This window comes from Tursiops truncatus, chromosome 9 (assembly GCF_011762595.2).
Source record: "Tursiops truncatus isolate mTurTru1 chromosome 9, mTurTru1.mat.Y, whole genome shotgun sequence".
NCBI lineage: Eukaryota > Metazoa > Chordata > Mammalia > Artiodactyla > Delphinidae > Tursiops > Tursiops truncatus.
Genome location: NC_047042.1, coordinates 99,344,703 through 99,368,438, shown reverse-complemented (window position 1 = coordinate 99,368,438; position 23,736 = coordinate 99,344,703). Strand labels below are relative to the sequence as shown.

Below are 23,736 nucleotides of genomic sequence, written 5' to 3'. Positions count from 1 at the left end.
CTTTAAAAATGGCTCTTCCTTCAGCTTTATTTGATTGGTGGTGTTACCGCTCATACAGCTTTCATTTCAGTGATTGTGGCCCGAAGTTCCCTTGGTAACTTTTCCAGCCAGTAAGCCTCTATTATGTACCCAACACTGTAAAGCCACCACACCGAGTACCGACCTCTCACTTTTTAAGTAAAGTACACTTTAAAAAAAATTATTTGTTTATTACTATTTTGGCTGTGTTGGGTCTTCGTTGCTGTGCACGGGCTTTCTCTAGTTGTGGTGAGCAGGGTCTACTCTTGGTTGCAGTGTGCGAGCTTCTCACAGCGGTGGCTTCTCTTGTTGCGGAGCACGGGGTCTAGGCACGCAGGCTTCAGTAGTTGTGGCGTGCGGACTTAGTTGCTGCGCGGCATGTGAGATCTTCTCGGACCAGGGCTCAAACCGCAGGGCTCGAACCCATGTCCCCTGCATTGGCAGGCGGATTCTTAACCACTGTGCCACCAGGAGAGTCCCTACAATACACTTTTTTTTTTTTTTTTTTTCCGGTACGCGGGCCTCTCACTGTTGTGGCCTCTCCCGTTGCGGAGCACAGGCTCCGGACGCGCAGGCTCAGTGGCCATGGCTCACGGGCCCAGCCGCTCCACGGCATGTGGGATCCTCCCAGACCGGGGCACGAACCCGCGTCCCCTGCATCGGCAGGCGGACTCTCAACCACTGTGCCACCAGGGAAGCCCTACAATACAGTTCTGAAGTCTGGTCTTCCATACTGGTACCGTGCAATGCTTGGTTAGTTTTACAAAGGGTTCTGAAGAATATCTTTAGGAGGATGGACAAGGGTTACCGTGGTCCTTTAGGATACTGTTCCCAGACCTGAGTTAAGGCACCTCTTCTTTCTCCCTGGAGCCATCTTCCCACCAGACTTGTCTCTCAGAAGTTTCACTGAGTTCAGTGTAGAGCCCAAGATAGATCAGGACTGCATGGAAACCACCCTCTTCTCCCTTTACCTCTCTGATGCACTGTCAGTCAAGCATAACCAAAGAAGGTTTCCTTCTAGGGTCCCACCCTCTTCTGTCCCACTCTGGTGACAGTGTTTTTCAGGGTGCTGACTTCAATACGTCAGCCTGACATGAGTGGTGTTCACAGGCCAACACAACACTCCTGATGTGAACAGAGGTCACCGAGATGCAGAGTTCCTACCTGCCCCGCTCTCTCTTGGAACGCTGAGACTCTGGTGTAGGTTTTCCTCCTCACCTAAACCAAATAACTTCTTCTGTTTAGATTGCCTCTTCCTAAACTTGCCTGGCTATTCATTTCAGCTTGCTTGGCTCTCGGCCCCGCCTGCATAACAGTTTCCCAGTGACCAGATGACCCTCATTTAGCTGGCCAGCTTGCTCTGCGTCCTGAAGCTCCGGTCACCCTTCTTCTGTTGACTTGCCTGTCTTAAGTCTTTCTTGCCCACTGACCTGAGGCTGCTATCAAGCAAAAGTGCCCATGACTTTTGCCTCCAGATTGACAAGTCTACTTCTGGGAATCAGGAGGACGGGGAGGGTAAAAGGCGCCGCCATTTCTGTGTCGGAGAATGGGGGAGGTGAGCAGAGTCATCTGCAATTAGCGGCTAATTAGCGCTGCTGACCCTTGGGGCTCATCAGCGCTCCTGGGGCCAGCCCCCAGCAATCAGCCAGGGCAGGTCGAGAGTGTCAGGCCCGGGAATGAATAGGGCTCATCAGCGGCGCTGGAGTCGGGGAGCCAATCAGGGAAATTAATAGCGGAAGAGAGGGAGAGAGAGCGAGGGAGGGCGACCGAGATTGACAGACAGACAGACAGACAGAGATACAGATTTAGGCGAGAAATGAGGGAGTGGGAAATGGGAATCATCAGATAGGAACAGGGATAGAAACGAGGGCAGGAAAGGGAAGGGTGGGAGGAAGATGGAGGGAGAAGGGTGAGAGGAATGGTAAGTACTTGACTTATAGTGAGGGCACTCGAGGAAATTACCCGCAGAGGCCAGAGTGAGGGACTCAGGGAGTGCGCGACGGAGGGGGAGTGAGGAAAGGCCAATGCCAAGAGGCACCAGGGGGAGAGTGTGAATGCGGGCTACCGAGGAGGAAAAGGGTCCGAGCCGAGGGGCCCAGAGCCGCCGCGGCCGCGGAGGAGCGCGCCCCCTGCCGTCCCCGCCTCGCCGCCCCGGGGGGCGCCGAGGTCCCGTCCGCCCGCCGCGCCTTGCTCTCGGGCCCGCCCTGTCGTCCGCCCCAGGGGCCGGGGAGGGGGCGTCGGGGGCGGGGGGCACGCTGGGGGACTGGGCCGGAGTCCGACGGAGGGCGGCGGCCCGGGGCGGGGGTCTCTGTGGTCCGGCCGCGCCGGCCGCCCGCCCGCCGCCGCCGCCGCCGCCGCGCCCTCGCTGCGCTCTCCTCGCTGGCCGCCCCGCGCTCGGTCCACGCCGGGCCCAGCTCCCAGTCCACGCCCAGAGCTGGGTGGGCAGAGTGGGGGGCGGGCCGGCTGGAGGGAGGGGCACCGGCCCAGCAGCTGCCGCTGCCTTCTCGTCGGCCGCAAACTTTCACAAAGCGGCGTGTCCGGCCTCATCAATCTCCATTAATAATAGTTGGTTGGGCTGCGGGGGGCGGGCGGGGGTCCCGGGCCGGCCGGCCGGGCCGCTGGGAACGGCTTCTGCGGAGGGAGCGGGAGCCGGGCGCGGCGGCTGCGGGCGGAGGGAGGAAGTGAAGCGTAATTTGAGGAAGATGGATGAGTCCGGAGGGCGACACCCCCAGCCCTCCCGCTCGCCCGCCCCCTCCCTCCTTATGAGAGAGAGAGGGAGCGCGGCGCCGGAGCCACACTGCGCCGAGCCCGCGCCCCGCCGGCACCTCGGCCCGGGAGCCAGGGAGCGAGCCCTGCGTGTCCGCGTGGGGCGCCCGAGCCGCGGGGCGCACGGCGGCGCTCGGAGGGGAGCGCCCTGGGGCGGCCGCAGCTCCGGGCACGATGCAGAGAGCCGGAGGCGGGGGCGCCCCCGGGGGCAGCGGCGGCGGCGGGGGCCCGGGCGCTGCCTTCTCCATCGACTCCCTGATCGGGCCGCAGCCGCCGCGCTCGGGCCACTTGCTCTACACTGGCTACCCCATGTTCATGCCCTACCGGCCCCTCGTGCTGCCGCAGGCGCTGGCCCCCGCGCCGCTGCCCGCCGGCCTCCCGCCCCTCGCCCCACTAGCCTCCTTTGCCGGCCGCCTGACCAACACCTTCTGCGCGGGGCTGGGCCAGGCCGTGCCCTCGATGGTGGCGCTGACCACCGCGCTGCCCAGCTTCGCGGAGCCGCCCGACGCCTTCTACGGGCCCCCGGAGCTCGCTGCTGCCGCCGCCGCCGCCACTGCCACGAGAAACAACCCCGAGCCGGGCGGCCGACGCCCGGAGGGCGCGCTGGAAGCCGAAGAGCTGCTGCCCGCCCGGGAGAAAGTGGCAGATCCCGCACCGCCCCCGCCTCTGCACTTCTCAGAGACTTTCCCAAGTCTGCCGGGTAAGTGCCGGGCGACCAGGGCGCCGGGCGGGAGGCTCGTTCACCTGGAAGTCCCAGGCAGCCGCCTGCTCGGAGTCTCGGCACCTGCCTGGAGCCCTGGAATCCCAGACCCCCGGATGGCGGGTTCTGCGGAGCCACCTCCAATTCCGCTGCCGACGCGGCTCCCATAGACCCCAGCACCGCCGCCCCGCCGCGTCTCCAGAGTGCCTGCAGCCTCACCGGAGACTTAACATCGCTCCCGCCAGAGCAGTGCCTTTCCTCCCAGCAGTCTAGTCCTCCAGCCTCAGCTCCTGCGTCTCCTTTTCAGAATCCCTTCATTTTTCTCCTCTGCTGGGCATAGAGAAGCTGCCAGTGTGGGATTCCTGGGGACACCAGCAAGACCCCTGGGTGAGGGTACAGTGGGGCAGCTGTCAGTTCATTAAGGGCTTCTGAAGAGACGATTGTACTGACCGCAAACGGGCTCTGTGAGCGCAGGGGCAGAGGGAGGGTCTTAGAGTGGTGCTGACGGTGAGGGTGGCTGTCTTTCTCTCACAGTTGTAGAGGTCACTTTTTATTGGCAGATTTAGAGCTAAGCCTTGAGGAACCAAGTAGGGGTCCTAAGGGAACATTAGCTAGCAGGGGGCCTAGCACTGCTGGACCAAGGTTGACTGGGAGGCCAAGAGAGAGGCTACAGGCTGGCCTGAGTTGGGTGTGGCCCAAAGGCCTGGAGTCCAGAATCCAGCTAAGATTCTGGAACCAGTGAGATTCAGCTAAGAGATATTCAGGAATCCTGGACCCTCCATAGGAGGACTCCCTCTCAATAGAGGCAAGGTGTTTCCGAACTGAACCCTGTTGCGAATCAGTCTAAACAGGCTTCCCTATTGATCCTTAACCTCCAGAAGCTGGAAAAGCTTTCCGCCACCCAGGAGCAGATGCAGGTGTGCTGAGAGCCAAGGCTTACGCAGTTTGGCGGGTGGCCCCCATTTAAGAAGAAACGGGCTGCCTGCAAGTGTGGCGACCCTGAAGAGCTCAAAGCTCGTTAGCGGCAGGAGGAACCTGCCTCTGCTTAACCCGGTTAGCAGGTGGAAGTGACCCAGGAGGCCTGGGGGCTGACTCTAGTGGAGACAGGGAGGAAAGCCAAGAGCCCTTTTGTCCTTTGCCAGCAGAGAGCAATTCCTGAGGATAGGTTCCTGGGCCCTCTTCCAGACCCCAAGGGCTGCTGTAGAGTCCGCCTTCCTCTTCTTTGCCCCTCTAGCCCTGGGCATTTTGGCTTTGGGGATTCAGCTGTTGGGTTTTTTTGTACCTGGTTGGACCAGGAGGAGCCAGTGACTGACGTCTAAGCAGCATCTCCTGAGGAGGACCCAAAGGAAATGACAGAGCAGCAACTGGAAGGTGGGAGGAGATGCCCACAAGATGAAAGGGGCCAGAGTGGAGGGAAGGAGGGGCAGCTGGCAGGAGGATGGGAAGAGGAAAAGATCAGCGGGATGTTTTGAATAGGGTGGTCCTAAGGCAGAAAGGGAAGCGAGGCAGGCGTCAGAGGGATGGCTTTGGAGGCAGTAGGAGAAGCAGACACCCGAGGAAGAGATGAGCTGAGCAGGAGGAGAGAGGAAGACACCCCAGTGGAGGGGAGCTGGGGGGATTATCCCCAGACCATGGGAGAACAAGCAACGTGTCCTACTCTTTCAGGTTCCCCTCAGTTCTTCTTTTGACCCATTCGTATAATGGGGGCTCTTTTCTGAAGCAGATAGAATATTGGCAGTAAAACCAGACATTGAGAGAGAGAGAGAGAGAAAGGAATAAACAGAGGAAAAGAACAGAAGAGAAATACTGAGGAATAGAATAGAGGAAAGGATGAACAAATGAGCTGTATACCCAGATTATCCAAAGAGCATATGAGAAAGGAGAGGGCCACCTATTGGAAGAGGCATGTGCAAGGGATTTCTAGCGTTGGCGACACGAAAAGGGAACAGTATTTCTGGAACAGAAGTGTGTGTGTATGTGAAAGAGTTCTGTCTTGAGAGGATTAGGAAGGAACTAAATACATATACTAGTAGGAAAGAAGGGAAAGTGTCAGCACTAGGAGTAATTTTTTTAAAAAGGTGTCTCAATACTGGGAGTGAGAAGAAACTGGAAGTTATATATAGAGAATGCTGAAGGAAAGATCTTCATCACTGGAGGGAATATTGGAAGCAGTAAAGAGATTGTACTTCGTCCTTGGAGTAAAGACAAGGAATTTCTTTGCTAAGAACGATGGGAAGGAGGCCTTACAGAGGAAGAGTTCTGAGAGGTGCTGGCGTGAAGGCAATCATTCATTGGGAAGAGATACACATAAAGGGTTTACAGTGGGGCTTGCGGGGCTGAGCAGTGAGGAGAGGTGTCAGAAGGAACATTCGAAGGGGATGATGAGTGGGAGGGCTTCTCTGTGACTGCAGCTTCTTATCCCTCTCAGCGCAGACTCTCAACCCTTCCTCGCCGCTCCCGTCCACCTTCCCAGTCTTGATTTTTCCCTAACGTAGTCAAGAAAAGACATGGCAATTCCAGAAACGTTAGACATCACATCAGTTTGGGGAGTGATGACACATGCATGCTGAAAGTGGTGGGAAAACAAACACTCCATCTGGGGAATTGTATTAGAGTATTTAGCATGAAGTGAGAGAGTTCTCAGATTGAATAAAGGGGTTGAAACCTCAACATAGTAGAGTTTGGAGAAGGAACGACATTTTTAAAATGACAGGGGAAGGATTGCTGTCCTAGTTTGAATGGGTGACATGAGTCTGAAATTATTAATTTACATTTGTTTAGCGTTTTACAATTACTAGCCCTTTTAATGAAATTATAGTGAAGATAGGCCAATTTGGAGAACGGTGAGCAAAGTTCTTTTTGTTGGGAATTAGAAGGACTATTTCTAAAAATTTTTCTGAGAGTTGAGACAGATAGCACCGTACTAGAACTGATGAAGAAGGAAACAGAACTTTATTATGATTAGATGGCAGGGGTAGAAGCTCTATTAGCAGGCAAAAAGAAATACTGTGTACAGAAATAATGGGGTAGAAAAGGTATTGAGAATGGTATATGGAAAATAATTCTAGGTTTGGCGTGGGGAGCAGTGGGGGTAGCTGGGAGAGGTGTCCTAGGAGGAGTGATAACAGAGAATTTTGAATTAGTAGGGAAGATTTAAGAGTATGAATCAACAGAAGCGCCCAGAGTAGTGCTGTCTAGCAAGTCATTTATGTAATTAAAATAATTTTGCTAGCCACATTCAAATAGTAAAATGAAACAGGTGAGACTAACTTCACAGTATATTTTATTTAACCCAGCGTGTCCAAAATATTATTTCAGCATTAATCAATATAAAAACTTTCATGAGATGTTTTATATCCTGTTTTCATACTAAGTCTGAAACCCAGTGTGTATTTTACACATTCAGCACATCTCAATTCAAACTAGCCCTGTTTCAGGTGGTCCATAGCCGCATGTGGACCATATTCGACGTATCAGATCGAGAGAGTTGTAAGAACAGTCACGTGAAAGTGATGAGGGAAAAGGAGCTTTGAAATGGGTGGATAGTGAAGTCCTTGGTGTATTAGGAATACGGAGAGAAGAGAGCAGTAAGCCCCAAATGACAGGAAAAAAGAGAATTCTGCCTTGAATGGGACAGGGAGAGATGATCTTGTGTGTGAAGGTGTGTGTGAGCTCTGACAGTTATCAAAGCTAACTTAAGGATGTGGTGTGAATACACACCACAGAGAGGACAGGTGAAGAGGATGCTGTGTGCTGGGGAATGATGAAAAGAGCTGGCCATTTGGAGAAATGCAGGAGAAAACTTTAAATTGCAGGTGTCTAGAGCAGTGATTCATTCAGGGAGAAGAGGGTTGGATTGCCTGAAAACAAATAGTTAAGAGCTGAGGGATGGTGGACACTCCATATGTAATTGTTGGACTGACGGTACAAATCCAGTGAGAGGTTGATATGAAAGATAATGCCAGTACTGAGCATGGTGGAGAAAAGAACATTTGTGGTTGAGATGGTATAGAAAAGAGAACACGATGGGACAAAGCTGGGAGATGGCAGTGTAGTGAACATTATTTTTTAAAACTAAACCGAAAAAGATGTGCTAATTTCTGAAGAGAGATTGGCAATGATAATGGAAATCATGCGAGGAGACTAGGGAAACTTCCTGGGAGCATGATATCTGAATGCTGATTGCTGTAAGTCAAGCACCTGGTTATAGCTAGCGAACATTGTAGATGACCATCAATTTCTGAATAGGTGTCCATTATGACTGTCAAGATATATTTACTGATGAGAGAAAAACAGGAAGGGGTAATGTGACATGGGATCAGAGACTTCTGTTGTTCGAAGCAGGAGGGAGCTTTTTCTTGGGAGTGATGGAGAGCATGTTTTCCTAGAGATTTTGAGGAGGAGTAAACAGGGAGAGCGATTGCTCCATTGACACGTATAGAAAGGCAAATATTGCATTAACTTAATGTGATGGAAGGAACGTCTACTTAGAAGTCGTGACACATGGGTCCAGGTCTCAACTTTGTCAATCATTAGCTGTACAACTTTGGCAAGCCACTTAGTTCAATTCAGGGAACGTTTATTGTGTGTCTGTTATGGCCTTAGTATTGTTTAAAACACTACAGGAGATTCAAAGTCTTATAACTTCTCTAGGCTTCAGTTTCCTCACCTGTAACATAAAAGCTTTAGTTCAGATGATTTCTTTTTTTTTTTTTTTTTTTTTTTTTTTGCGGTACGCGGGCCTCTCACTGTTGTGGCCTCTCCCGTTGCGGAGCACAGGCTCCGGACGCGCAGGCTCAGCGGCCATGGCTCACGGGCCCAGCCGCTCCACGGCATGTGGGATCTTCCTGGACTGGGGCACGAACCCTTGTCCCCTGCATCGGCAGGCGGACTCTCAACCACTGTGCCACCAGGGAAGCCCAGTTCAGATGATTTTTAATGTTCCTTTCACTTTCATAGAATTAAAGCTTATTCCTCTAGACTCAGTGTTTAGTCGGGCTGTTAACACAGACTCCATGGACCTCCTGTGAGGAGATCTGTTAATTATGGGTGGGAAAAAAATTACATCTTTATTTCTACTAACTTCTCACTAAAATTTGGCACCTCCTGTAGTTATGAAGGTAGGCCAGAAACCATGGTAGTTTCCCCAGTACCTGAGATTTTTGTCACCAATAGAAATCACAGATATTTTCATAGAAATTTACAATCTTTGGTGACATCTTGTTGTTTAATGATTTAGGAAAGAAACACAAATTATTCTCAAATGCATTTAAAATATTTGATAACTAGATTTTATGTAATTGGCTTCTAATGTAATCCTGTGTGTTTTATGTTATGCACCTAAAAGCATTATTCCAAGAAGGGGTTCACAGGCCTTGTCAGGCTGCCAAAGAGACCCTGGTTGAGAGAGAGAGATCTCAGAAATGACAGTGGAAAACGTTCCTGGAGGTTTGGAATGCGATCCTGAGATGCCTTGTGCCACAGTGAAGGTAGCACTTGGGAGGGTTGGAAGACAGAGGGGTCTCTGCTGTGACAAATGCAGCTATGGAGGTACAGATTCTAGATGGTAGGAGCATAATCCTTAGACTCAGAGTGATGGGCATGAATAGTCGGTACTGGGGATAACGGGAGAGAGGCAGTAATTGGAATAATGAGGGGGAAATGTTTTAATTGGAAAGAACGAGGAACATAATCTAAGCAAAGTGCTTTGCATTGACAGTAATGTTACTCTCAATGCAATACAGTGGGAAGCTACAGGCAAGGATTTTGCCTTGGAAATAACGGGGAAAGAGGATCTTTGCAGTGAAACGGATTGGGGATTAGGAAACAGCAATGAGAGAAGCAGTGGGGTAGATGTACAAAAAGAGAGAAGCTTAAATGGGAACGATGAGAAGGAAAGAGTTGGCTGGGGGAGAACTTTTACCTAGAGGGGATGGGAAATGCCCCAGGCCGGGGCCGGACAGAGGAAACCCCTCATCTGAAACAGTGAGAAGGACAGAGCGCTGTATGCCCGTGGTGGTGCCCACGGCTGTGACGGTGATAAAGGAGGCCTGGATCGGGAGTGGTAGAGAAGAGGTTGGGGTTTTTCACTGGCGATACGATCATGCTGGGAGAAAGTTACAGCTTAGAGTAATGTGGAAGAAGTTTTGATGTGCTGATTGGGAGAGTGCTAGGGAAAAGAGATGCTTGCATTTGGAGTGATAGGAGAGTGACCTTCACGAGTTGAATTAAGTGTTAGTAGGAAGAGACAGCACTGCATGGCAGGTAGTCATGAGGCAGCGCCTTCATCCCCTTCCCATCATGGAAGGGAAAGGAATACTCTTCCAGTGATGAAATGAGAAGTCTGTATTAGAAGCAAATGTGGGGGTGGGGGGTGGGGGGGGGGGCGGGGGGTAGGGGGAGGGCTGGGGGCGGGGCATGGAGTGCGGGGGGGGGGGGCTGCCGGGACTAACAGAGACTAGGGTTATGAGGAGAAAGCACTGGGGGTAATGGGAGATGGATTTCTTGACTGTGAATTATGGAGGAAGTGGTATTAAAGTAGAAGTATTGGGTAAGCTGGAACTCTGTATTGGAAGCAATGGGAAGAGAAGTGATGCAGCCGTGTACTAGGAGGGAGGAGGATGACACTATCCCAAGAGGGAAGGGAAGAAGCACCTTGTGCTGGAATAGGTGAAAACTATCCTATAAATTATGCGCAGATACTGGGCGTATGGAACTGATTGGTCTTGGCCAAATCACACCTCTGTGTGTCCCAGCTTCCTCATCAGTAAACTTAGGGGTTTGAATTAGGTGATCTCTAAGGTCGCTCCAGCTCTACAATTCTGTTTTTATCTGTAAGGATACTTTTATTAATGAATTGTTCCCTTAAAAAAAAAAGCCATCCTGAGCAAAGGGATTGGGAGAAGAGATTCTGTACTTCTCAGCGCTGAGTTATCAGGGTCACTGACGAGGAGGCGCCTGGGATGCCTACATCTTGAGATGAATTCAGGGCTGGGCTTTAGGATGGAAAAGGCCTCATCATCTGGGATCCGGATGGTGTTACCTGAGCTCTGGCCGTTTACAGCCATCATACTGAATGAGAGAAACATTTGATAAAGGCGGGGGGTGCTGTGAAATCAGTTCCTGGTCTTCTGTATTATTTCTCCATCTGGTACAGAAGTTATGATAGGGTGACGGTGGGTTCCGGTCTCTTTTTCATTCAGTGATGACAAAGAGATGTGGTGTCGCCCAGAGGAACGAACGCAGGCTTTGGATGCAGATCTAGGCACCACCCTTTTCGTGATCTACAGCAAAATACTAACCTCTGCAGTCTCCGTTCTCTCACCAGTAAAATAAGGGCAACAGTTCTTACCTCACAGAGTTAAGGATTAAATGAGAAGATATTTGTCCGGCATCCTAAAGTAATAGGTGTGCAAGAAATCCTGTGTTGTCCGTGTACTGGAAACGGATGGGAATTAAGCTTTCCTGGGAGTTAAGTTGGGGAAGACCTCTTCACTAGGAGTTGTGATGGGTGGCACTCTCTGTACTGAAAAGGACAGATTAGAAATAGCGCTGTGTTCCGAGGACTGGTTGTATGGGACTTGCCGGGAGAGAACATTGCGTGAACCTAATACGGGTAGAGTTGGAGTTTTGTCTTTAGCTCTTTCTCCCTCTTTTCAGTTTTCCTGTCTCACATTTTGGTGAGACACTCTGTGTAGACACTCTGTGTAGACATTCTGTGTAGACACTCTGTGGACATGGCTGCCCAAAGCCCTTCTGTGTCCCACTGGGGCCTGTACTTCCCTTCTCTCTGTTAAAACAAACATAAAACCCCAAACAAGCAAGAAAACACCCCTCCTTTTTTCTTCCTCAGAATTCCTGTTCCCTCATGTACCTGATCTCGGCTCAGCGTTAGGAGCACAGCTATTGGATTAAAGTAATTCACACTGGATGGATTATGGAGATCTTTTCAAGTCCAGATACATTTCAGACTCGTGAAGTTTTCGGCGGCATTATCATGACTAATTTGAGGGATGACCTGGGTTTCTTTTTGGAAAAATTATTTCCGATGGGATTGGTATGGGAGCAAGGTGGGGAGGCTTACCCTCCCTGGAGTCACGCGAGTACTGTCCCTTCTAGTTAGAGCAGCGTCCGCAGTCAGAACTCTTCGGGTTGCTTGTGACAGTAGCTCAGCTCTAAATTAAGCTAAAATGGGCATTTATTGATTCACGTGGATCCAAAAATGCAAACAGTGTTGTTAGGTCTTTTTTTCTTGCTCTCAGTCTGGCTCCTGTCTCTTGTCTTTGCCTCATTTTCTCCTGATGAGAGGAAGGGGAGGACACAAGCATAAGCAGCGCTAAATTCTTATAATCCCAGATCAGGACCCCAGTGAATTCTAGCACGTGTAGAATCCTAGGACAGCTGACTCACTAGCTCGAGTCCAGTCCCCAGAGAGACCGGAAGTGCGGATTGGTCAGCTCCAGGTCACCGTCCTTGTGGTCGTGAAGGTGGAGAAATGCAATTGACAGCCCCCCTCTACTGGGCAGTTGATGGGGAGCAGTGGCCAAAGGAAGGGGATGCCATCAGTGAACAGGCGGATAAGTGGTGCTGGGCAGGCAAAAACAAACCCTGAACAGATGTCTATCAACCAGAAACAAAGAAAAGAATGTGCCTTTAACTCCCTTTCAGTATCAGGGAGGAAAGCCTTCTCCCTGGCTCGATAAGCAGTGCCAGGAGTGCTGGATACTGGGAGTGAGGCTCTGAGAGGGTTCTGTAATGCGGAGGGCAGGCAGAGATGCCGGTGGGAGGAAGATGTCTGTTCCTCAGTGAGGCTGACTCCTGGACAAGGCAGAGCTGTCCTTGAGGGGTGAGGGGCGCTTGTACAGCAGAAGCTAGAGAAGATTGGTTTTAAAACTGTTTCCATAAATGGGCAGTATTATTCTTTAAATGAGAAAATACATTTCTAAATAAAAGAAATGGTGATGGGCTTCCCTGGTGGCGCAGCGGTTGAGAGTCCGCCTGCCGATGCAGGGGACACGGGTTCGTGCCCTGGTCCGGGAAGATCCCACATGCCGCGGAGCGGCTGGGCCCGTGAGCCATGGCCGCTGAGCCTGCGCGTCCGGAGCCTGTGCTCCCCAACGGGAGAGGCCGCAGCAGTGAGAGGCCCGCGTACCGCAAAAAAAAAAAAAAAAGGTGACTGGTAAGATTACATCATACAAACAAATAATGACAGAAGAAACAGCAGAAAGATTTGAAGGGAATTTTGTCTTGGGAATGATGGGAAAAATAGCCTGTGAAAGGACAAAGGTGGAGTTTGGTGAGTGAGGCCTCTTCTGTGGTGATTTTAAGAATCTTCTCCGCGAAAGGTAAGGGAAGATGTTGATGATTAGGCTGGAGCTCTGGGTGATAAGTGAAAGGGATGCGGTCTAAACTAAAACCGGGTTTGAGAGGAAGCCCACTTGTCTGATGAGGCATCTGGGGAGGGCTTCTACTGCAGGTGGAGGGAAGAGAAGATATTGTACTGGAAAGGATGGGAAGAGCACTGATTGGAGGTTTAGGAGACCAGGATTCCAGACCTGGCTCTGTGCCTAGCTGTGTGCCTGGGAGAAATCATTTCATCTTTGTTCTTTTAATTTTAAAAAATTTTTGGCTGCATCAGGCCTTCGTTGCTGCACGCGGGCTTTCTCTAGTTGAGGCGAGTGGGGGCTACTCTTCGTTGCGGTCCATGGGCGGCTCATTGCAGTGGCTTCTGTTGTTGTGGAGCATGGACTCTAGGTGCGCAGGCTTCAGTAGTTGTGGCTCGCAGGCTCTAGAGCGCAGGCTCAGTAGTTGTGGTGCACAGGCTTAGTTGCTCCAGAGCATGTGGGATCTTCCCAGACTGCGGCTCGAACCCGTGTCCCCTGCATTGGCAGGCAGATTCTTTTTTTATCATTATTTATTTTATTTATTTATTTATTTTTAACTGCATTGGGTCTTCATTGCTATGCACGGGCTTTCTCTAGTTGCGGCGGGTGGGGGCTACTCTTCATTGCAGTGCACGGGCTTCTCATTGTGGTGGCATCTCTTGTTGCAGAGCACGGGCTCTAGGCACGCGGGCTTCAGTAGCTGTGGCATGTGGGCTCAGTAGTTGTGGCACGCGGGCTCTAGAACGCAGGCTCAGTAGTTGTGGCACATGGGCTTAGTTGCTCCGCGGCATGTGGGATCTTCCCGGATCAGGGCTCGAACCCATCTCTCCTGCATTGGCAGGCGGATTCTTAACCACTGTGCCACCAGAGAAGCCCCATTTCATCTTTTTGAAACTCAGTTTTTTCACCTGAAAATAAGATTACTAACCTCCCATTACTACTACTAATAGGTCAGCTGTACTTCAGTGAGTTGCTCAAAGATGAAGGAATAATTGTGAGAGTGCTTGGGAAAGTTAAAGGTCATACAAGGGTGCTCTTGGCAATGATGATGTTAATATGCCATGAAAGGAGCTCTGAGCTTGGGGCGGTGGGGAAGTCGCCATGAACTTGTCATGAAGGTGGGAGTGATGTAGAGGAAGTTCTCCTGTCCATTTGGAGTAAAGAATGCTGAAGAGTCATGGGGAAATGGGAGAGAGAGAAAGTGAATTTTCCTTCTTGTACCTAAAATTATAGGAAGAAGTAGTAGCATAATGTGGGCATGAAATTAATGAGGATGAATGAAAAGCACATTGAAAGTGGGCTAGTTGCCATCAAGGACGGGAGAAAGGACCGTCTCCAAAGGAAACAAAGAAATAATTACGCACTGGGCGTGTTGACGCAATGAGGGTGGTGGCAGACATGCCTCTTTTTTGAGGGGTGACCTGGGTTTTTTCCCACTTTTTTACCCCACCCAAATTGGTTCTGTATTCAGGAAGTTGGGTAGTTGTCCGGAGAGTGGTTTGGGGTGTGTGAGGGTAGTGGCTCTTTAAATGGAGGGAAGAGAAGTCAGAACTGAGTGTAATGGGGGAGAGGCTTCTCCTCAGTGCGTAATAAAGACTGTGTTTTATGTCAGCTGGACCACAGCAGGCTGCGTGAGGGCCGAATGGCACAGGGGCTCTGTCTAAAGTGGTTCTCCAGTCCTGGGGGTGGTTTCCGCTCCACTACCCAGGCCCAGCATCCTTGGTGACCTCAGCCGCAGACGCCCTCTCTAGATGGTAGGAGTCTGGTGCTACTTGTTCTTTCTACTGGAGAATACCTACCACGGATTCTTTTGCCCTTGATTTCTTCCCCAGTCTGACCTGACTCGTTACCAAGTTAGGGCTTCTTTTCCTCTCGGAAGGAAAGCCCCTTGCAAGGGTGCCTCTGGAGGCTGAGTGCTTCTCTCTGGGGTGGAATGACACCCCTGGAGTGGACTCTATAAGTAATCATGGTTCAAACCCTGCGATTTCTGCTTCTTAGGATAATAGCATCTACCAGGAGAACTCTGCATGTTTCCTAATAACCAGTCTGCTTCAGTGTCATTTCCCCTAGACAGAAGCCAAAGTCTTCACAGACTGTAGACTTACCCACAGGGAACAAGCTGAAAACAATGTACTCTTTTTTTTTTTTCTTTTCTTTTATCTTGGGGTATAGTTGATTTACAATGTTGTGTTAGTTTCAGGTGTACAGCAAAGTGATTCAGTTATACGTATACATATATCTATTCTTTTTCAGATTCTTTTCTCATACAGGTTATTACAGAGTACTGAGTAAAGTTCCCTGTGCTATACAGTAGGTCCTTATTGATTATCTATTTTATATATAAAACAATGTACGGTTATATTACCAATAATGTTATTTTCATACCCAAAGGACAGAACCTGTCCGTTTGGCCTACCTACCTACCTAGCACAGTAAAATTGTTTCCAGTTAAACATTTTTCCTTTTGCTAGAATTTTTCTCATCAGGATCATTATTTCCCATTGAAAATTTTCTACGTCTTGTTTTGTTGATCAAGTTTTTTTCTTCACGTCAATCAACTATAGCATCTGCAGTTAGAAATGTACTTTTATGGACATTATATCTACCAGGTCCAATTATTCTAAATCAAAGGTTACAAATAGAAATTTTATCAACAAGATGCGCTTCTGTCAAGTTTTAGCCAAAACCATTTTTCTAGGCGCCATCTTTGTTTTGAGTATATTTACTATTAGTATTCATTATGAGTTGGATAAAAGAAAAGAGTTTGCATTTATTTTTTAGCTCATTCATGAGAAAACAGTAAAGCTGTTTCAGGATCGCTGTATTGTAAAGGGTCGACCTGCCGTGCTGCTCGTCGGAGCCCTCACAGTAGCTTCCGTCACTTTGGGCCTTGCATTCTAAAGTGCTCCATCTGTCGGTGGAGCAGAGAACAAACAGCAGGGCTGCAGACGCATCACTGTTCAGGGTGGAAAAATGTAGGGCGTGTTGGGGTTTTTCCGAAAGCTTTTTACTCTCTTCCCCCCGTGCCCCGGTGTTTTTCTGTTTTCTCCCTAAACTTTTCAGCCCTTTCAGGTTCTCTGACTCATCATCTACTTCTTCTGCCGCTGTGTCTGCCCCCCTCGGGCCCAGTCCTCCTCCTGCTGTGCCTTGCCTTCTCCCTCCCGCTCAGCCTCACTGACGGCCCCGGACCCTCTCCTCTGAGAGCGGAGCTGTGTTTTCCCCGTCGGTTGCTTTCTTCTGTTTCCCCGCCCCCACCTCCTTAGAAGAGTTGCTTATCAGAGCCCTCAATGTCATGATTCTAAAGGCTCAGCGGGGCACTCTGCCCCTGCCACTCAGGACCCCACCGGGATCAGGTAACTGAGAGAGGTTGTGGACCTGTGCTTCTTATATGGCTTTAAAAGCGGCACTGGGGGTGGCGCACTCGTGTGGGCTTGATTTTATGGAATCTGTCTGAGGACAGAGGGATGGATGGTTTGATCTCAGGAGGGCCCTGCCAGATGAGGAACCTGGGAACCTCATCTCGGTCATCATCAGTTTAGATTTATTGGACGCCCCCTGGGTGCTTGGAGCTGTGCTAAATGATTTCATCCTTCAAGCCCTGAAATCCAGTTTCTGCCTTTTTAGCAGCTGTTTAAAGTATTGCAACACTGGGCTGAGTTGTAACAAGCTTTTGTTATTTTTTCTGTTACTGTTTACTGAAAACCGTGTTTTAAAAATCAGAAATTAAAAGTTAGAGGATTTAGTAATGATGTTGGGGGTTGTTCTTGATTTCCTTTAGCATAAGATCCTATAGATTCCTACCACATATGGGTTCCTCTACAGCGAATGTGAGATCAGAGGGCACACTGAAAAGTGGGTAGAATAATATTCATGGAGAGAATGTCTTATGCCCAGAGCTGGGGTGAGGGAGAAGGGCTGTAGGGAATATTATAGGAGAGGCTTGAGAAAGGAGGGACAGAAATGGAGAGGGAGAAAGTGCTTGGCAATAGTTTCTTTCATTCAGTCAACAAATATTTATGCAGTGCCTACTCTGTGCGGGTAACTTTCTAGATGCTGGGGATACAGCCATAAATATAAATAAAATAAAAAATGGTTACCTTCATGGAGCTTATGTTCTAATAGGAAGAGACAGCCAATAAAATAAGTTAATAAAGTTAGTGACACATACTACAGCAACAAGTAAAGCAGAGAAGGGAGGTCGGGAGTATTGGGAGTTTTAATTTTAAAAAGGATGATCAGAGAAGGTCTCATTGATAAAGACCTGAAGGACATAGGGAATGAGTCAGTGCAAAAATCTAGGTGAAGAATATAGTGTTTCAAACAGAAGAATAATTGGGGCAGGGGTGGGGGGAGGGGCAGAAGCAGGAGAAAATGTTGATGAACCGGGTAAGAGACGAGGGTGACTCGGGCTAGTTGGACATAGAGGAGGCGGTGAGAAGTCGGGTCGGGCATGGGCGGTGCGAGAGAGTGAAGGTCTGGTTTGAACAACACGGAACACGGAGTTACCATTAACCGAGATGGGAAAGACGGGGGCTCAGATGGGGAAGGACTGGCTCAGGAGAAGTCTCAGGAGTTCAGTTTGGGATACGTTACGCTTGAGTCCTGGGGAAGAGGAAAATGGTGTGGGAAAGAGCCCTTAATGACATGAAAGGGGAACCCAAGGATCTGCATCTTGCAGAAATTAAACAGATTTCGGCTAGATAAGGAAGAAAGCCCGGGGTGGTGGGAGGCGAGCATCATGAGGGGTACGTCACCTGTGGACAGTGGCAGTGGATGTATCTCTTGACAGCTCGCAGAGCTGGGTGCCAGTGGAGCCTGGGTGGGCTGTTAGCGAACGAAGCCCACCTGCCGGTGGCAGCAGCGAGCAGGGACAGCGTGGGAAGTCTGGGTGAGGCTAAACCAGGGTGCGCCACGTGGGTTTTGCAAAGGTCAGATAAAGCATGAAGCCCTCCAAGAAGAGGCAGGGGCTCAGGCATAAAGATACCCCTGGGGTGTGAGATGAGAACACTGACTGAGATGGAGGTGGGTGATCTGGGCAGGGCCTGAACACTGGCCTCTAAGGAAAATAACACAAACGTGGCTCCTGAGGAAAAGGAACAGGTGTGGCTTGCATCCGTGAGGGGAAAGGACAGCTCTGGGGTCCGGGAAGGGAACTGAAGGTGACTGGGCTGGTCCTGGAGGCCCTGAGCAGTTTTTGCAGGGGGGCAGGCAGATGGCATGGTTTAGAGAGGAGCTCCAGCCAAGCTCTGAGCATTGGGATGCCGTCCAGCCGCGCACACACGTGCACAGCCCCGTTCTCTTATAAAGCATTTCACTGTTGCCCCAAGTCACTTAGCTCTGGGTTATAGTCTCAACCTCAGAGTGTGCTTAGGAGTATACACGTGGCATGTGGTGGTGTGGGTAGATGTACCGCCACGTCTGCAAAGTCCTCCCCCCTTTACACAGCGAAGTCCACTGGTAAGGAGCGGACTGTTCAGTTTACGGATCACCTGTTTTGTTCTCTTTTCTACTGGTTGGTTTTCTTTTGACTTTTTGTTGCTCCACTGTTTATTGGTCCTTTGGGCAGAAAACAAGGGAGTTTGTAAAACTCAAACACTGAAAACCTTCGTAATGCATTATTTGCAGTCCTGACAAAAGTGTCAATAGATAAGATGAAAACCAGTGGCCGAATTAAATTTCGGAATTATGTATGGATGAAAATGTTTATATGCCTGGGATCACAAATGCTCGGCAGTCTGCTGGGTCAAGATTTCTTCCTCCGTCTTCCTCTCTGTACCCCCCTTGCTGAACTTCTGTTTCTCCGTCTTCCTCTCTGTACCCCCCTTGCTGAACTTCTGTTTCTCCGTCTTCCTCTCTGTACCCCCCTTGCTGAACTTCTGTTTCTCCCTCCTCCTTCCATACTCCCTCCAGGTCCCTCGCTGACACCAAGCTCAGGGTCCTCAGGATTCTGAACTTGGGCAGAAAGCAGCTGTTCGTGCTTCTCAGCAACCTTGGCTGGGAAAGAGGGAGGGTGGAAAAGAGATGATGTCTTTTTAAAGTTAAGGAGAAGGACTGAAAGGGTCCTGGAGGGCTAAGTAATTGGAGGAGAAATCCGGCCACTGATAAGGTGGCGTGCGGCGGGGCGGGCTCCCTGCTTGGGCTGGATGGTCTGGTAAAGGAGAATTGGGGAGGTGAGTACAGAAACCTCCTGACTCGCAGGTGCGTGGGCAACACTTCTTGGACCCCGATTGCGGCAGGGGGAGGGACTCAGATGACCCTGAAGTTTCCATCTGGAAATGAGATTCTGAGATTCCAGGACTTCACTGGCGGTCCGGTGGTTAAGACTCTGCACTTCCAATGCAGGGGGCACGGGTTCGATTCCTGGTCGGGGAACTAAGATCCCACATGGCATGCGGCGCCGCGGCCAAAAGGTTAAAAAAAAAAAAAAAAGATTCCAGATTTAGGGAAGAGGGAAGGGAGGGAGGCGCGGAACAGAGGTGAGCACGTATCCCTTCCCACTAGGCCAGCGAGGAGTCCTAGGAGAATAGCAAAGGCTGCAGCTGTGGTCTCCCCCTCTCTCCTGCAAAAGTGAACTCCCCAACGTTGCTCACTCCTGCCTCTAGCCACTGAAAGGACCCCAAGCCAGGTTCTGCACTGCTTCCCTCTGGCCTGCGGCTGCGCCGTCGGGGTCTGGAGGGGGCGTCAGTGAGTGGCAAGCCCTCGATGTGGGTCTGGAGAGGGCCGGAAGGGAGCGGGTAGGGGAAGCGAGGCCGCAGGGGTGGGGGGTGGCGGTGTCACAGTCCTGGGGACGGTGCTTTTCTGATCCATGCCCGTTGCCGCCCCCACTTTGCGGAGTGAAGTCTGTGCTGGTTAATACCTTTCTTCCCATCTCTTTGTCTTCCCGAACCTCTTCCCACCCCCCACCCCGGATGTCTCCCCTCCCGCCCCGTCTCATCCCCTCCACGTGTGTGTCTCCTCCCGCTGTCGTGCGGTCCACGCCTGGCCACGGTTCCACGTGCCGCCTCCAACCTGTCCGCCTTCTCCTCGCCGCCTCTCCCCCACCCGCTGGCTCTCACTCCCCCCAGCCGAGGGGAAGGTGTACAGCTCGGATGAGGAGAAGCTGGAGGCGCCGGCGGGAGACCCAGCAGGCAGCGAGCAGGACGAAGGGGGCTCGGGCGGTGACAGCGAGGACGACGGTTTCCTGGACAGCTCTGCAGGGGGCCCTGGGGCCCTCCTGGGACCCAAAGCGAAGCTAACGGGAAGCCTGGGGACTGGAGCTGAGGAGGGGGCGCCGGCGGCGGCGGCGGGAGTCACGGCTCCTGGGGGCAAAAGCCGGCGGCGCCGCACAGCCTTTACCAGCGAGCAGCTTTTGGAGCTGGAGAAGGAGTTTCATTGCAAGAAATACCTGAGCTTGACCGAGCGCTCCCAGATCGCCCACGCCCTCAAGCTCAGTGAGGTGCAGGTCAAGATCTGGTTTCAGAATCGGCGGGCCAAGTGGAAGCGCATCAAAGCTGGCAATGGGGGCAGCCGTTCTGGGGAGCCTGTAAGAAACCCCAAGATTGTCGTGCCCATACCCGTGCACGTCAGCAGGTTCGCGGCGCGGAGCCAGCACCAGCAGATGGAGCAGGGCGCCCGGCCCTGAGGGGCTCCCGGGGACGTCCTGAGTCTGCTCGGAGACTGGGCCAGGGTCCTGGGGACCAGAGGGGCTCCCGCTGTGATTCTGCCCTCAGACGGCGCTCAGTCGGCAATTCACGTAGCTCTAGGGGGGCTCTCCTGGCACTTGGCCCTGAGCCACTCCAGAGACCCCCAGGACTGGGGCTTCAGGGCTAAAGGGGCTTTAGGTTCTTCCTGTCGAGGAGCTGCTGGGACTGAGTTGGACCCCTAGGGCTCGGCAGGTTCCTGGCTGACGCCCTGGAATCGCTTCTGACGGGGGTGGGAGGAAGCCGGGGTGAGGCCTAGCCAAGCTGATGGCGGCTCCTTATTTATTTTGTGTGGAGTTTGTATATATGGAGCTGTCTGCCTCTGTCTGTCTGCACCCCTGAGAGGGGCTGGGGAGCTTGTGTGTTTCCTCCATCCTCAGCCAGTTTGGTTCCGTCTCACTGTCCCAGGGTGGGTACCGCCTCGCCTGTCTATAGTACAGGACGCGCAAAGAAGTGAAGTGGAACTGTCACTAGCCCGTTAGAAACCCTTCAGCACCCACCCGTCTTTCCTGTAATCTACCTCCACTAACGTCCTCTCCCGCCACAGGTGCTGCCCACCGTCCCCGCCTCCAGCTCTCACGCTCCTGACGCGGCACCGCTTTTCTCTTTCCCATTAAACAGGCAAGCTTCTGCATCTCTGTTTTCTGCTCTTTGCAAGAGTTTGCAGACTTCAGGTAGAGGGTTCACTCCCTTTTGTGTTCTGAGGGGAAATGAAGTACTTGACCCTAGCTTAGATGGGGCGTGTCTGGCCGTGTCTAAGTAGGTGGAGGTTATCAGTCGTGTGAGGGACTGGGGCCGGCCGGGGGCTCACCCCCATCACCTGGGAGCCCATTAATAGATCCTCTCCCGTGTAGAGGACATGGCAGCTCAGTCCACCTCTGCTGCTCTTTGATATTCCAGACATCAGGGCCTGGAGTAAAAAGACTCATTTCTAGTGCTCTAACAGCATTAATTGTGGTCTCCCCCCACCCCCGGCCCCACCGTCCATTGCACCGTTTACGAAGCTTGGGATCCCAAGTCCTCTTCTGCTATAAAATGAGTTTGGTTGAGAGGGCCCACTGCGACCTGGACGAGGCAGGAATGTGTCTGGCGGCTCTGGAAGGGTGTGTGCTGTGGAGGAGGCTTGGGGGTTGGAATTCTGTGAGCAGATTAAGGAACAGCGTTAATGGTGGACGAAGTAAACATACAGACATGAGGCTTCAGGGGCACTTGCAAGAAACAGAGCAGACCGGGAGGGAGACGAGGCAAGCTGAAGCTGTGTGCCATCCCCCACCTTCACAGACGGGCTGCCATCCGGGACCAGCTGTGGAGCCAGGCCGCACAGGCATCGGGGGGACAGAGTTACCACAGAAACCAGCTGAAGTCGGTATCGTGGTTAACGGGGCTTCCTGGGAAGAAACAGGACCTGCATTGAGTTGGGAGGAGAGGTGGAGTAGAACAGAAAAAAAAAATTGGCTGTGAGTGAGGCCAGGTCAGAGAGGGGAGGGAAGTCCAGCTCAGTCCAGCCCCCGGCCAGCTTCCTCACCTGCGTCAGAGGGCACCTTGCTGCGGTTCCCCATTCCTGGTTTGCAAGCCAGCCGCTGTCTAGTTGCTCACGTCTATTGCCTGCCTCTTCCAGTGAGACCGAGACGGCCCTTCCCTGGCAGCTCTTTCCTCCTAGCTGGTTCTGGCAACCAAACGGAACGCAGCCTGGAGCTGTGACTGGTCACGAGCAATGGTGGCACGGCGCCCTGGCTGGGACACACACAGCCGGGTCCTCGCTATCTTTTGGCTAAATTCCAGCAAGGCTGGAGAATCAGGCTGAAAACATGTAGTCCAGACCAGCCCCATTCCTGATCTAGATCAAGGCTGTCTGCTACCTTTGACTCACGCACATGGGGAACCTACAGGGTGAGATTCTTTTTCGGAGAGAAGCCAGGCAGAGGTCGAGGATCCCAGGAGCGGCTGTCTTGATGCCGGGAATCCGGGTGGGTCCGCACGTCTAGCCGGGCTGGAGCCGAGGCCCCCTGGCTCTGCCCCCAGTGAGGGGAAGGGGGGGGCGGGGAGAACTAGCAAGACCAAGGCCTCCATCTGCCCGTTTGTCCTGCATTTACCTCTGAAGCCTCCTAAACTATACCACGCAGCATTCAGCCACCCAAGGGGCTTCTTTTCCTTGGGGAACCTGGAGGTGATTATTGCTAGTATTTTCTGAGCCCAGGAGCCCAGTCTCACACACACCCATGGCCCTGTCTCTATTCTGCCCTCATCCTTGTTTAAGGCTCTTGTCAGCCTGGCGAAAGGACCAAGACAGTAAAATCTGGTTTCCTCTCTGAATAGCTTTACTTGGCTGATTTCCCTACACACAGGCAAGGGCCGTGCAGAGCGCCAGCCCGCCACACCCAATGTGCAAGGGCCACCAGCAGAGCAGCTCCAGGAAACGGGGGAAGCAACGGGCTCCCTAGGGAGTAGGGACCCTAACTTAGCAGTTCTCACCCTTCAAGAACAGGTACAGAGGGGTTTCTCCCAGGTTTTATTTCTAGAATAACTAAGGGATAGTCCGAGGGAAAAGCAGAAGCTCTGGATTCTGCCTCCAGTTTGGCAAGGGGTTGGTGGAAGCCAAGGGGGCTGTTCTGCTGTCGGTGACCCACCCCCTCCCCTCTCCTCAAACGCAAAGCCTAGGGATGAGTTCCCCAGAGAAGCGCTGCCACTCAACCCATCCCGTCCTCAGGACTCTCCCCCCTGGGCACGGACCCGCGTGGCTCCCTGAACCCCTGGCTGTGGGGCTGGTTCCCAGACACCTAGGAAGGGGGGCTGTGCTCCTGCCCTCTCTGCGGGTGAACCGTGGGCAGCTCAGCTGTGCTGTGAGGTCACTGGACAGAATACTGATGAAAATGAGGAGACCCACAGAAAGCCATTCTGAGGGTGGAGGCGGCAGGGCAGGGGGGCAGCAGCAGGAAGCTTCGAGTGGGGAGCACGGAGCTCGACCCTCCTCCTGGCAGGCTCGACCCTCCTCCCGGTGCTGCTGAGAAACTCGAACTACGCCCCTGGCAAGAGAGGGCTGAGAGAAACGCACGTAGGAGGCTGGGGGGGGGGGTCACCCAGCCTCCAGCCTGCCTCCTGGACGGGGGTGGGGGGGTGGATGGGGTATCCTAAAGTAAAGTACAGCAAAGATGAGAGGACAGGGACAAAGGAGAAGAGAGAGATGAGAGGG

At 52.1% G+C, this 23,736-nt stretch overlaps 1 protein-coding gene across 1 annotated transcript; it reads left to right on the top strand.

The window, feature by feature from the left end:
- Window positions 1-2,872: 2,872 nt before the first annotated feature.
- GBX1 (gastrulation brain homeobox 1) lies at window positions 2,873-23,636 on the top strand. Its single transcript, XM_033863506.2, has 2 exons — window positions 2,873-3,484; window positions 19,932-23,636. The coding sequence occupies exons 1-2, from the start codon at window positions 2,959-2,961 to the stop codon at window positions 20,486-20,488; spliced, it is 1,083 nt and encodes a 360-aa protein (XP_033719397.1). The 5' UTR covers window positions 2,873-2,958; the 3' UTR covers window positions 20,489-23,636.
- The last annotated feature ends 100 nt before the right edge of the window (window positions 23,637-23,736 follow it).